Below are 15,304 nucleotides of genomic sequence, written 5' to 3'. Positions count from 1 at the left end.
AACCCAATAGAGAATTTTTGGAGGTTGCTCATCAAACTCTGTGTTTGTCAGCAACAGGCCAGAAACCTGAATGATCTAGAGAAGATCTGGGTGAAGGAGTGGGCCAAAATCCCTCCTGCAGTGTGTGCAAACCTGGTGAAAAACTACAGGAAACACCTAACCAGACCTCTATAATTGCAAACAAAGGCTACACCAAATATTAACATTGATTTTCTCAGGTGTTCAAATACTTATTTGTAGCTGTATCATACAAATAAATAGTTTTTAAAAATCATACATCGTGATTTCTGGATTTTTTTTTAAGCACCTATGATGACAATTCCAGACCCCTCCACGATTTCTTGGGAGAGGGTGTTCAAATACTTATTTTCCTCACTCTAAGTTAAGAAATTACTTTTTATGACTTTAACAACTTAAATTAATTTAGAATATATTTAACTATTGAAAAAAAGAACTGACAAACATTTAACTGAATGCTTTTGTGAAGTTTATATGTAAGTTCACTTCAGGCTTTTTTGTTTTTGTTTTATGATTACAGCTACAATGTACGTAATTTTGTGGCATAAAACATGGAAATACTTTGTCGTTTATATATTTTTGTTTAGGCTATTTGTTTGTTCGATGTCGTTGTGGGTTTCGGTTCTTTTGCTGTTTTCAATTGTAAGGACTTCTTAAATAACAAATAATTTGGCGAAGGGATATGAAACTGTAATGTCAGGAAAGACCTGTGCCTGGAACTACTTTAGCCGTGCGTGACCCTGAAAATAATTGCACACCAACCTTCGCCAAACAATCAGATTCAATCATTCAACAGCTCCGTAAATGTTTTTTTGTTTGTTTGTTTGTTTTTTGTAGTGGGATATGTGTGAAAAATGAGATAATTTGCATGCAACCCTATTGCTTCATAATTTCCCCCATAAAGTAATATTAGTTGGACCCTAAACAGGTAGGGATAAATTATCTCCATAACTAAAAGTTTACACCGGTATTTCGGAGTTCACATTTGTCAGATATGCAACCAGCTCTTCACCGAGTTATTCAAAGAAGAAAATAAACATATGCATACTATTTTGAATAGCCTATTTAATTCGTTGCGTGGGAAATCGTTTATTTTTTGTATAACTGAACCGTTGTCAAAAAACCAAGGCCATGCAGTTAAAATCCGATTGGCGCCATTTTGTTAGTGTAAGTTAGCCTATAGAGATACATTGTATTTTCACCATTCCATACATAAACTAAATTGGATTGCAGATTGCTAATAGTACATTGAAAATATTGTTACATTAGTGTTCGTCCTTTTCCTATGCCTATTGTAAACGGTATTTTTTCTTAACGGAAGTTTAAAGCTAATCTTCAAGTAAGATTAAACGATTTCAAAGTTATTCAAAGCAAGTCAATATTTTATATCCACGTAATGTCTCTCTCCTCCAAGTAGTCATGGCATCTTGTAATTCTGCTTCTCGACCACAAAGTGTCGCCATGTTCCAAACCTACAGATAATATCTATCTCGAGGTCGATGACACAGGTAATGCAGCACTAAACTCATCTGGTTCTTTGTGCTACACGTGTGCAGTTATTTGCTTTAAAAAAAAAAAAATTGAGCCGTTAATATTCATGACAACATTTCCACAATATACCAGCATCAAAAATAACTGAATTTACTCGAAATAAACCCAAATGTCCTTTCTTGACCTTGATGAGCTGCCCTCGGATCCTCTATCAGGGGGCAGTTATTTTCTCAGACTGTGTTCTAGCTGAGGATAATAAATGAATATGACATATCTCACACACAGTTATGCATGATTGCTAATTGCTAACATGCAGGTTTGTAGGTCACCCCGTCACGGTCTGTTTATGTGCAGTTTGCATGCATTGCGGTCATAGTATTATGTAGTGACCTTAATATCACTCATATTCGCACACCTATGTGTGCCTGTTTTTCTATCCTGGTGTGGACTTCAAATGCACATGGGGACTCATGGGGACTCGTGTCACCGTGGGGACCTAAATTGTGGTCTCTCTGAGGAAACAAGCTTATAAATCATACAGAAAGAATTTTTTTGAAAATGTAAAATGCAGAAAGCTTTGTGTGATGGGTAGGGTTAGTGTAAGGGGATATAATATACAGTCTGTATAGTATAAAAACCATTACATCTATGGAGAGTCCCCACAAAGATAGTAAACCAGTGTGTGTGTGTGTGTGTGTGTGTGTGTGTGTGTGTGTGTGTGTGTGTGTGTGTGTGTGTGTGTGTGTGTGTGTGTGTGTGTGTGAGTGTGTGTGTATACTGACTCTGCATTGCTGATGCAGAGCGTGAGTATGTGTATGTGTGTCAGTGTGTTGCTGTCTCATCCTTGCCGCTTTGCTGAGGCTCCTCTCTCTCTCTCTCTCTCTCTCTCTCTCTCTCTCTCTCTCTCTCTCTCTCTCTCTCTCTCTCTCTCTCTCTCTCGCTCTCTCTCTCTCTCTAGCATCTCTTGCAGCAGCAGCAGCAGTGCTGGTTCAAGCAGCGAGACGGCTTCCTCTCTCCCCCCATCAGAATCCTTCTCTCCTGAGCAGCAGTGCTGCGTGCCTCCGCTGCTCCTGATTCTATGCGTCCTGCTCATCATGATCCTGTGGGTGAAGATGGGAGAGGACTCTCTGGAGGAGCTCGTCAGACGACTCACGGTTATCGTACATAAAATCGGTAGGAAGAACTGTGTGTGTGTGTGTGTGTGTGTGTTTGTGTGTTTGTGTGTGTGAATCAGTGGTATTGCAGGAAAGATGGGAAATATAGCTCAAGGTTGTTTGCAGCTTTGTTTGTCTTTGCTTAAGTAATGAATCCTTCCAATCTACGAAACCACAGCAGCTGTTATATTTAGTTATGTTTAGTTGCTCAAAATTGTTGCTGTTGATTGGCATCACTTTCATGCCTTTTTGAATTTGAAATTCGAAGTCTGGATGAAAGTATTTTCAACATTCCTAATTAGATTTTAGAAATTTGAGCTACTTGTATGTTGCATTCAATTGTTTTTTTATTATTATTTAATATTGAAAGCAGAAGAATGAGAGAATGGTGCTTTTAGAATGGAAGCGTTTAATTTTTATGTTCAAGTATAGAAAATGGATAAACAGCATGAATATTTTATTTCCACATGCAGGACGGGGGTGAAATGCCCCTTTCCACTGGTCAACCAACGAGTGAACACCATTCATCATTCCATTTAATAGAATAATAGTCATCTGTTGCTATAGTTGCAGATTGTTAAAGGGTTAATAAAAAATAATTACCTGAAATCTTGTTTTCGAAAAATAAATTTTTTTTAAATACTTTTGCTTTCAGTATATATATATATATATATATATATATATATATATATATAAAACGAATGCAACATACGTGGATTGACTCAAACTTTAAATATGAATTTATGTCTGTGATGAGTAACCATATCTGTGTTTTTATGATGTCTTCCTCCGCTCATTCTCTGAGGATATCTGTTTGTCCTATATCCCTTCATCTGAGCAGTCTGCCACTGGCAGTGAGCTAAAAACACATGCAGCAAACACAAAACAAAGTAGCACTCGTTCTCACATTCATGGTCTTTCAAAAATATTATATGTCTCTAAATGGGTCATCCTTTAGTCAAGAGGTTTTGGCCTGTAGCGTTCTGGTGTATAAAGATACATGTTTCTGTTTACACTGTGATGAACTCACACTCAACCTGCACATGTTCCCACACTCACGTATTTGCTGAAGCTCTACTGAATGAGTTATCATTAGTTTCTACCCGGTAATAATATAACCATCAGAAAACAAGGTAGAATTAATGTATGCTTATTTATTAGACTTTTATGTTTTAAAGGGAAAACCTAAAAAACTAGGCTAAACTCTATTGTGTGGACCAACCAGCTGAAAACATTTTATACAACATTTTTGTGTGTTTATGGAAATCTAAAAATGCAAAAAGATGTGTGTGAATCTATAGGTTTAGCACTAGGGGATAGAAAATATCATTAAAATTTTATCATTAATATCACAAATATAGAAAACAACCCAATGTTGCAATATATCACCATTGATTCAATTAGCAAAACCGAAGCAAAATTCAACTGTGATGGATCCATGACATTGATTCACCCATTAATAAATGCTTGTGTGTGAACACACTAGCAGTTTTGCCTTATGACCTATGTTTTTCACATGTGACATTTTATGCCTTAAAAATAAAACTTAAAAAGAGGAACTGGATAGTGTTTATTAGGTGTTTAAAACTTGGTCTAGCCAAAGAGCTAATGCTGGCCCACAGCTGTCTGATCACAATTTCTCTCTTTCTCACACACACACACACACACACACACACACACACACACACACACACACACACACACACACACACACACACACACACACACACTCACACACATGACATAACGTCTGCACTCTAAATGTCACCCATTGTGCAAATCTAGCTTATCACATCTCCCAGCACAGTGACAGTTAGATTTTGAGTTGATCGCAGATCTAAATTGTAATTACTGACTAAATGCATTTTCATTTTTGAGTGAACATTACACACAGTTCAGTGACACAGCTGAATATATACATATTGCTAATAATTATGTTGGCTTGACAACACTGATCTATTTAGGCATATTACAATTCTAACAGTGATTTGTCCTACAGCTTTCAAGCTATGACCACCAAACTCAGCAGAGACCTTCGGGATGTTCTTACTCAGAATGCCATAAACATGCAAAATATTAGAAATATGCTAGCCTATTATAAACTGGGTAAATAATTCAAGCAATGTGCTAAATTATGCTAGCAATACATTTAAAACATACTAACAACATGTTAGCAAAACCTAAGAATGACATATGTCATCAAGGATGTCTCATTTCAGAAAAGTATGTAACCATTATAAATTAACTTATTATATTAACTGTGGAATATAATGGTTCTGAAATGAGGCAGCCTTGATGTGGCCTCCGGAGGGCGTAGCCTTTGAAATTATAACAGCAAATGTGTTAAATATGCTAGCAATATGCTTAAACATGCTAGCAATGTGTTAACATGCTAGCACTAGGGATGGGATAAAGCATGCTAGCAATGTGTTAACACATGCTAGCACTAGGGATATGATAAAGCATGCTAGCAGCATACCAAACAACATTCTAAGACATGCTAGCAACATGTTAAGAATATGCTTAAATATGCTAGAAACATGTTAGCTACATTAAAACATGTTAGCTACATCTGGCAATGCCTAGAAACTAAATTAACCATGGTTTAACTACAAATATAACCAAAAAACATGGTTACACAAAGGATAAGAATAATCAATCCACCACAAAAAAACAACATAATTACTTCACTTTTACCATGGTCTGATGTGGTTTCTTAGTGATTTTATGAGGTCTAATTGGGTCTGAAATGGTTTATTAGGGACAGAAATTAATTGATATGGTTTCTTAGGGGGTCTATGGTATTACTTTCAATATTTGACAGTACAACCTCAATCTTTTAAAACTAAACTTTCAGACCAGGCTTTATCAAGCTAACATCAAACCATCTAGTTTTTGTTTTATAGTACAGTAGATGTTTTACCAGTGCCATTATTTTTTGATGGTTCTAAAAAGCATTGACGTTGCAGCTCAGGTTAGCCACTAGTGGAAGAGTAAAATACAATACTATAATAGTGGACGTGAAATAGTAAAAACTCTGTAATGTGTTTTATGATATTGCATCATCATTTATACACTTTTACCTTATTCAGTAGTTTATCTCTGTATTTTTGGCTTTAAATGCTGTACAGTGTCTGTGGGTTGCTGTAGTAACGGGTTCTGTTGTCTTTCAAGAGGAGGCTGTTTTCTTCTGTAGGGTTACTTCCACCGTGGTAATAGGATGAGAACTAGAGGGCTAAATTGCATGCTGTGGAGGCCTTTGCCCCAACCTTGGCAGGCGCTTTCTCCCTCTCTCCTCTTTTCTCTGTGTTCTCCAAAGACAGTGCCAAGGGTGAAACTGGGAGAGAATCAGAGCAAAGAAAGAAACAGAAAATGACTGTGTGTGTGAGAGAGAGAGAGAGAGAGAGAGAGAGAGAGAGAGAGAGAGAGAGAGAGAGAGAGAGAGAGAGAGAGAGCGAGAGAAACTTCTCTCGGATAACAAATAACTGTATGGTAGTTATGAACTGTAATAATAATAATAGAGTTATTAATGGTGTTTATTTTGAACTCTTATAATCTAATTGCATACTGGTAGGTCAACACACTCACAATAACTACACACCACATTACTGAAGTAACTCTCTGAGATTTGTTTTAGTATGTTTTGTTTTAGGACATTCAATTATATTCAAGTCAGCAGTATAATGTAAAATGCATGTCTTATTAAATGATTTTTAAAAAGTTCAAATTAATTTAGAGGTTTTGTTTCAATTTGGAAAAAAGTTAGTCAGTTTGGCCCCTAAGTGGCGCACAAGAATGCTGGAGATTAGAGTCTAAGTATGATTGTGTGTGTGTGTGTGTGTGTGTTTGTGTGTGTAATTAGCAGAGCAGAAGGGGATTTGTGCTAAAACTCTCCCTCCCCTCTCTTCCACTCTTCTTCTCTCCTCTGCAAGAATACGTGTGTTTACTGGGACAGCGTGCATGAATGCTGGGGTTGTTTCCTTACAAGCAGGAGGTCCGAAATGCGTCTCTCTGCGGGTCCCATCTGACAGAGGAAGTCCTCTGAGACCAGGACTGGGCTGATGTAAGTCTTCCCAGCATTCTCTTGGATCGCACCGTCCTGGCTTGGGATTTCATTGGTCTTGCTTAGTTCAGATTACAGGACTGTTTTACCATTGGTCTTGACCGAATGTGGATTAATCTTAATGTGGACTGGTTCCGAGAGGTCAGGCCGAGCTGAGACTGGTTTAGGTAGATGTAGGGACCAGTTTAAATGTCTCTGCCCGAGTTTCTTCAGGAGGGCCAGGACGCCCCACAACGGATCCTGTCCCGACTGACCCAGCTTCTCTACAACCTATCGGCTACGGTCTTACAGGGAGTCCCCTTCTCTCCTTTCACAACCTTCAGCCGCAAAAGCTCCTGGAGGGACTGGAATGGTGAGAGAACTCAATATCAGCGTGTGTATGTGTGATGTAGCTGCTTTCCGATGGTTTTGCTGAGGAAATAGGATGGAAATTGCTGACTGGCTCTGTTCTTTTGTGAGTCATACAATTTTAAGGACACTTTCCTATAGTAACAATAAAAGGAAGATTTCAGCCAAAAATGAAACTTCTGCCATCATTTACTCACCCTTGTGTCATTCCGAACGCATGTGACTTTCTTTCTTCTGTGGAACTGCAGTGTTTTGAAGATTTTTTTTCATGCAGTTTCGATGAATAAGAACTGAAACTTTCAGGCTGCACAAGACTAAAAGTCTCACAACACCTTAAATTTAGGTTTGTTTCTCACAAAAAGCACTAGTCTCTATTGATTATAATTGCATGGAAAAGATCGACCAGCACATTTTTTAAAATATCTCCTTTTGAAAGAAAACCACGCAGGTATGGAATGGCATGAGGATGAGTAAATGATGATCAGAATCGATTCATTATTTCTGGAATATACTGTGACCCCAAAAAGTCTCATGAATGGAAATGTGTACATTTGAATTGTCCGTATTCTTTTTAGGGGCAATTTAAGTGAATATTTGTCCATTTCTTTGTGTGTGTGTGTGGAAGTTTGAAAGGTGGTTTCCTCATGGGATTTCTCTCTCATCATTGAGATGCATGTGGATGGCCCATTGCCCGGATCACATTGACACACATCTCTCTCTCTCTCTCTCTCTCTCTCTCTCTCTCTCTCTCTCTCTCTCTCTCTCTCTCTCTCTCTCTCTCTCTCTCTCTCTCTCTCTCTCTCTCTCTCTCTCTCTCTCTCTCTCTCTCTCGCTCAGACACTTTGTGCTAAAAGTTTTGTTTTCACAGTAAACTAATGCGTCTCAGCACAGAGCTGAACTGGTATATTTAGGGAACACATGGCAGAAGAGACATATAAATATTGGCAAATAGCGTATTATCTCAACTTCTCAAAAAGATAATCGCACGCATACCAACTCGTGAAACAGAACAAGTGCATTGCTTTGCATACAATACACAGTGGACAGACTAGGGAATACACACACTCAAAAACTAGGCACTGACAAGGACAACTTACTGTACTGGAGAGCAGATGTCTGACGTCCTGAAATGTGAGTAAATCTCTGATCTTAAGCTGCTCTGTGTCTGCTTCTCACTCTTAACAGGATACTGCTTAAGTCTGAGTGTGTGTGTATGTGTGTGTGTATTTGCTCTTTGATGTTTGACTTTCTGTGTGTTTAATATGAAACGACTTCTGGCATCTTTGTGATGTTGTCGCACTCTTTTGTTCTTTATCTGCGTTATGGAGATTCATTTATTTTCAGCTTCATGTCATATTCAGACTCAACATCTTTTTAGGCTGATCTCGGACCAGCTTCAGCATTATTTCTTCAAAGCCTTTTATTATTCGAATAAATGTATACGTCCGTTCCTGTGTGTATTGTTCATTTAAGGCAAGCGTCACTATAACTATTGCGTATCCGTGTTATTTTAGTACCATTGAGACACAACATTTTTTTTTTTATATTTTAGTTTTAGTTTATATAAAATTTTTAGTTTTTATATTTCCCATTTTCATTTTTGTTGTTTTTAATAGTTTGCATATGTCTATATAATTTACATTTTTATTTCAGTTTTAGTTTGAGTTATTTTAAAACATCAAGTTGCTCTCGCATATTTTATTTCAGTTGGCATTTTTTATTTCTAGTAATTAAAATGTTTTTTTTTTTATATATATATATATATATATGTTTTTTGCTTTTGTTAACTATAACCCTGCTGCTCATAGTCGGAGTTTGAGATATATTTGATGATTTGACATATTTTGTTCTACCTTTCTGTTTATAAATCATAGCCACGTGGAGTTCTCTAGCCTGCTTTGTGTTGTAATATTGTCTGGTAATGGTTAACCTCAGCTGCAGGTTTGAGCGGTTTGCATTAGGTCAAAGTATAATGGACAGCGGTTAGAGTCGTGAAGTGGTGCTGGATCCATTTGCACGTTTTTGTGTTTGCTGCGAGAAGTAAATCCTGATAGCCAGAAAATGGAAACAGTGTGCTGTTTCCTCCCCAGACCTGGGAGGACACAAACCAGCTACACGCAGAGCTCACGATCAGGTAAATGTGTTTGGTTAACCCCTGAGAAGGTTTTACTTTAAAATTGCTTGTATGTCCCATTAGATTTGATACAGTCTCACCTTATAGAGTAAGAGAACTTATCATTAATCAATTCTTACTGTATTTTTGTCCTGTAGGATTTTTACTAATTTTCTCAAAAGATACCTAAAAAAAAAACGGTAGTAAGTAATCTCAAGGATCTCCTCTAAGAGTTTTAGTAGCGATCCCAAACTATCATATCTATCTACATATTAATTTGTTATTCATACAACATATGTTCTTCAAGGCAGGAAGGTATCAAGCCACATCCGAATCTATTGTTGGCTTCACTTCCTGTCTCCTAAGATACCTTCATCTGATCAATATTTGAAGGCAGCCTACATGTGTCCTTCACTGCCTTTGATATCCCACAATCCTGTGCTTTCCATTCAGTAAAAGTTGAGCTGGGAAACAAGGATTTTCATCTAAAAGTTGTTTACCAATATTTTTCACTTCTGATGTCATTTCTAGCAAGAAATTACTACTGTAGTAATTCAATATTTGTTTAGTTCGGACCAAAGCTCTCTCTATTTTGTAGATCATTAAACTGTTACACTGCCTTTGAAAGCAGTTCAAAATCAGTTTCGTGAGGTGCCTTCACAAAACGCTGGGTTTATAAGCTATTGTCTCGTAAGGCAGCGAGGCAACGCGTTAGCTGCCTAGATTTTTGTATGCAGCCAATGACAACGTTGGCAAATCAGTCCCAGGTCCCACAGAAATTTTGAAATGGCTTAAATGGCTGTATTCTGCTCCCTCAATTTATAAATTATGTGCACAGTTGACTATTTTGTTCCCTCGACTTGCTAACCGGCCACACAATTTACTAATTCGTTCCCTCGATTTTTAAATCGTGAGCACGATTTAGCCTACTATTTTTTCTGAAATTCAGACAATTAATAGCATTTTGACACACTTAATGTGGCATAACAGTTAAAGCCAGAGTTGAAAAACAGAATTGCGACATAAGCCCTATTCGCACAGGATTAGTATTATCTGGGGACCTCTGGTGATTTGTAATAGTTGCACAGAATGTCTGTGATCTTAATCCCGTGCGAATCGGCCATGTCTGTCATTTGTAAAGTAAAAATTCCCCCGCAAATGACCTACCATATTTCGCCGAACACCGAGGTCCTGTGATAGTAGTAGTCCCGTGAGAATCGGCATCTCTGTGATTTGGCCAGGTTACTTTCACTTTAGAATGAGTACCAATTTGGGAGCAAATTGCTTGAATGTTGTGTTTAATATTAATATCAATACTATTCTTAATGAAAAACAGAACAGAACAGTACAATGATAAGCTGGCCTAAATGGGCGCTTTTACATTTAGCCTTGAAACAGAATCTGCCGTATATTGTCAGCTTCTTACTCGTGATAAATGAAATCTGACTCCTGCCACTGATCCGTGCTCAGTTCAGTTTTTTATTGTAGCATCTATCCTCTAACTCAACTAAATTATTTTTATTACTATTAAACTATCAAAATGATATCGATACATATGACTGTTTATGATTTCATACAGATATATCTATAACAAAAAAAAACATTTAAGTCTTGACATCATATTCAGGAGATAAGTCAGTAAATTTAAGTAAAATCACAGGCTTGTGTCACGCAAAACTGGGGAGTCATTTCTAATTTGCAGATGTCCCTAGATAATACTAATCGAATAGGGCTATAGCCTACTTTGCGTTCATCTCTTAATAGTTCTAAACAAACCAGCTTTGTCAATACATTTAAAGGGATAAAGTTCACCCAAAAATGAAAATGTGATGTTTATCTGCTTACCTCCATGGCATCCAAGATGTAGGTGTGTTTGTTTCTTCAGTAGAACACAAATGAAGATTTTTAACTCCAACCGTTGCTGTATAATGCATGTCAATGATATGAGGTAAAAAAAAATATATATATACTGTTCAGTTTCTCGCAGAAACCAATCGTTTTGTGTCTTAAGACATCAATGTGTGTCGTCACGAGCCACAGGGTTTAATATGGATTCGTATGTCTGTGTGTTTTTGACTCTAATAGTGACTGTCATAGAAAACACCCCATTGACATGCATTATACGGCAACTGTTGGAGTTAAAAATCTTTATTTGTGTTCTACTGAAGAAACAAACACACCCTGGGGGTAAAAGATAAAATAATTTGGGTGAACTAACTCTTTAAATAGACGACAGCTTCACTATACTGGTATTTGCAGTATTTTTTGGTCAAACAGTACAGCATAGTGTGCATTGATTATTACGTCAACCACATTTACAGTATCATTTTATTATGGAGAGTGATGGAGATGCAACATTGTTAATATTAATGTTAATGTATTTCTTGTATTTAGCCCTAATGTATTCCTTATATGTACAGTAGTCTAGTAACCAAGTAAAATTTGTTTTGTGTTTATTTAATAATGTAAAGAATGTGATATTACTTCTCAAATCACAGATGAGATAAACAGATGTGTGGTGTGAACAACTGAGTAACTGCATGAGTGTGCAGAGCAGAGTTACCTGCGTTTGACATGGGCGTGACTGAAAAACAGCGTCGCGTTGCTGTCAGTTGTACTCACACCTGAGAGAGAAAGATACAGCCTCTCAGAGCGAGAGAGAGAGAGAGAGAGACGGACGGACGGACAGACAGACAGACAGAGAGAGAGAGAGAGAGAGAGAGAGAGAGAGAGAGAGAGAGAGAGAGAGAGAGAGAGAGAGAGAGAGAGAGAGAGAGAGAGAGAGAGAGAGAGAGAGAGAGAGAGAGAGAGAGAGAGAGAGAGAGAGAGAGAGAGAGTGAATAGTTGCAGTGCGGGGACAGACAGGATGTGACAGTAAAAGGGAGAATGAGCGAGGAAGGTAAGAACAGGGACCAAGTGAAGGAGGTAAAATGATACTGATGGAGGAGACTGGGACACACCTCCGGCCCCCGGAGAACTACAGGAGCTTGATGAAGATCCCTTTAGAGGAAATGGAAAGTTTCTACAGGTTCATTGTTTCCTGCGATGGGCTGATCTGTAAGTTCCTCTTTTGTCATCATGTGCTGAGAATATGAGAAGTGTTTGTATATTTTCAGATGGTTGTTTTTCCCAGTTTAAGATGCATGATGTTGTTGAGAGTGATGTATCATGGGATTTTTTTTAGAGTGGTAATGCATATGTCATTTGAATATATGTTCGTATCTGCATAGTTAACTAAAAATGAAAATGTGTTATTTATTTAATCATCCTAGTGTTGAGCCAATATGCAGCTACAATATGCTATACATTTTTTAAATAATTATTTTATAGCTTTTACTATGATGCTCCATATTAATCAACAGTGTTATTTTAGTATTATATATATACTATTATATATATATATATATATATATATATATTCTTTTTTTATTATATTTTATTTCAGTAAAAATAAGTTTATATAATAAGTTTTTCCATTTAATATTTATATTTATTTTATTCAATTTTTTTATTCAATTTTTTTCAGACCAAAAAAATAATAATTTTGTAGTTAACAATAACATGGTTAGCAGGTCTGTCAAGCTTAAAGGACAAAATAAACACATAATGGCGTCATTAAAGTATTAGCTGGTTCCATATTCTCTTGATAGTCACTGCCCCGTTTGACTCTCCCTAGCTCATTTGTTTCCTGAAATTAAAAATGAAACATCACATGGTTACCTGATTACCACACGTGACAACCAATGTCTTTTTAAAGGCAATGATGTTAACGCACCATTTTTCAATTTTTGATGGTAATTTTATAGCGTTCTAGTGTCCAAAGATTTTTCAGTGTTCCGACTGCACATGGGATTCCATCCAATGACATGAGAGGAGGGGGGGGCTAAATGACACATTTTTGGGTGAACTGTTTCTTTAAAACTTAGGTCAACCAGAATTTATAAGAAATAACGTGTGCTGTTTTGTTAGTTTATTAGCTAAGTTGTCCTTATCCATGGAAACATCTGAAATTCCATTTGTCATAAGATTCCAAACATTTGCAGACAGGATATTGTAATTAGATGCACCTGCTGGCATGTTCCTCTGTGGGTGTGGTTCGTCCAGCATGGGCTTCTCTCTGACTGTCTGTCTCTGTGCTGCTTGAGTGTTTTGCATAATCTTTGTTTTGGGATAACGCATCAAACAAGGAAAGACTGAGCTCTGCTCTAACACACGTTCCATTGAAGCGGTAAGAGGATACAAGTCAAGAGCATGTCTTTATTTGCCTATGGGGTTGGTGAGGTTTGCTTATAGTGTTATGAGGACACAGTTCAGAGGGGAGGGTTGATCTTAAACCACTCTAGGTTTGGCCTTCACTGTTTATTTTGGATCAGCTTGTCTAGTTTATGAAGCCTCAGTCAATCAACCTAGGTGAAACAGGGTTAGCCATTTGAGCTCTGAGCATCCAACATATGGTTGTATTTCTGCTGTTTAAGCCACTCTGGCTTGGATGCATGTGCATTAATTTGTACTGCTGATCACCAGAGACTGAAGCTATGGAGTCTTCTCTCATGGGAGCACAGGCACTGCAGTAACAAACTTAAACAAACACACTCTGTAGAGAGCTGCAGCTTACACAAGTCAACACCCTAAATCCCTGAGTGAATCGTCTTAGAGTTGGTTTTAACATTTTAACAAATGGATCTGTGATACAGTAGGTGATCAGTACTAATCCACTACACATTATAGTAAATTATATAATCAATGCACTGAAGCCTTGTGACAGTCTCTCTTTGATTTTGCTGTCAGTGTTTGAGCCATGAGCCTTTTTCTCATATTTGTTTACTCAAGAGTAAATGTCTGCCCTCACTGAGTTTACTTATACTCAGTAATACTTTGTTTTGTAGTGTTGTAGTGTTGTAGTGTATTTACTCGAGCAGGTCTCTTATTGCGTGGGCTTTACTATTTTCAGAGCAGCACTGACAGATCAAAAGCTGACTCAACTATGAGTATTAGAGCTATGAACTATTTAGAGCATTCTATAAATAGCGGTTTTCTATCCATCCATCCATCCAAAGCCCAAAACATTATGATAGATAGATAGATAGATAGATAGATAGATAGATAGATAGATAGATAGATAGATAGATAGATAGATAGATAGATAGATAGATAGATAGATAGATAGATAGATAGATAGATAGATAGATAAAAAAATATATATATATATTTTACAAACTTTGAATTGCATGTTTTTGAAATCTGCATGTGCATATTCTGTGTGACTACTACTACCCCCATTATTTTCCCCACATCATCATTGTGCATTGATTTTATGACCGTCTCCCCCTTTGGCTTTACTGTCAGTGTGTATTAGAGCCACTGGCCTCCATTTCCTCCTTATGGTTGCTACTCTTGCTGAGTTCATTCTTGTTTTGGAAGCCCATGCCTGTGTGTGTTTACTCAAGCGTTTATAATTTTCAGAAGCCGACATTCACAGATTGCATGAATGTATTTAGGGGCATGAATATTCAGTCATTTTAGAGGAAACCATTAAAAGATTTTTCCTCTTGTTATTGTGTTGCAATTATATGCAAAGTTGCATGTGGTTGATGAACCAGCATTTTGCCATGATCATCTGCTACTTATTTCTGCATTTGCCCTGGGCTCTTTGGTACAAATATATTAAGCCTCTACTCAAAGAGAAAGAAAATACCCGCAATAATTAACAGGGATCCTATCAACAAGATCCTCACTCGCAAGGCTTCAAAAAAGCTAAACTGTTTTTAAAGTGCAAAAAAGTACATTTATTAAACAAGCTTCGGGAGTGTGTAAAGACAAAACAAATAATAACACGAAGCCAGAGCTTTCCCTATCCGTTCTTTATTTTCCCCTCGTCTCAAGAAATATCTGGGTACACATAAAACCATCACAACGACTCAAAACGATGTAGTATACATGCCAGACCAGTATGTGGCACTGTAATTCAGAAAAAAAAAACAGAAGAGTTGTGTCTATAAGGTGTACAGCAATGGTAGGAAGTGAAGCAAAATATCAAAATAAAATAACAAATACATACTTACAATAATGCAAATATAGTAATTAAAGGGAAACTTCACCGCTTTTTCATATTAAAGT

At 37.1% G+C, this 15,304-nt stretch overlaps 1 protein-coding gene across 4 annotated transcripts in view; it reads left to right on the top strand.

Annotated features, from left to right (window-relative positions):
- The first annotated feature begins 2,467 nt into the window (after positions 1 to 2,467).
- The window catches only part of mcf2la (mcf.2 cell line derived transforming sequence-like a), a 96,239-nt gene continuing 83,402 nt past the window's right edge, over positions 2,468 to 15,304 (top strand). For 2 of the 4 annotated variants that reach the window (XM_067441059.1, XM_067441056.1), the window contains exons 1-2: positions 2,468 to 2,682; positions 6,596 to 7,078. In XM_067441059.1, the coding sequence (XP_067297160.1) occupies positions 6,916 to 7,078 (163 nt within the window). In that variant the 5' untranslated portion in view covers positions 2,468 to 2,682; positions 6,596 to 6,915. The remainder of the gene's footprint in view (positions 2,683 to 6,595; positions 7,079 to 15,304) is intronic. The other 2 variants (XM_067441058.1, XM_067441057.1) reach the window with 2 other exon arrangements.

This window comes from Pseudorasbora parva, chromosome 4, assembly GCF_024679245.1.
Source record: "Pseudorasbora parva isolate DD20220531a chromosome 4, ASM2467924v1, whole genome shotgun sequence".
In the NCBI taxonomy this organism is placed as follows: domain Eukaryota; kingdom Metazoa; phylum Chordata; class Actinopteri; order Cypriniformes; family Gobionidae; genus Pseudorasbora; species Pseudorasbora parva.
Note: the sequence above shows the minus strand (reverse complement) of the source record. Positions and strands in the feature narration are given on the sequence as shown.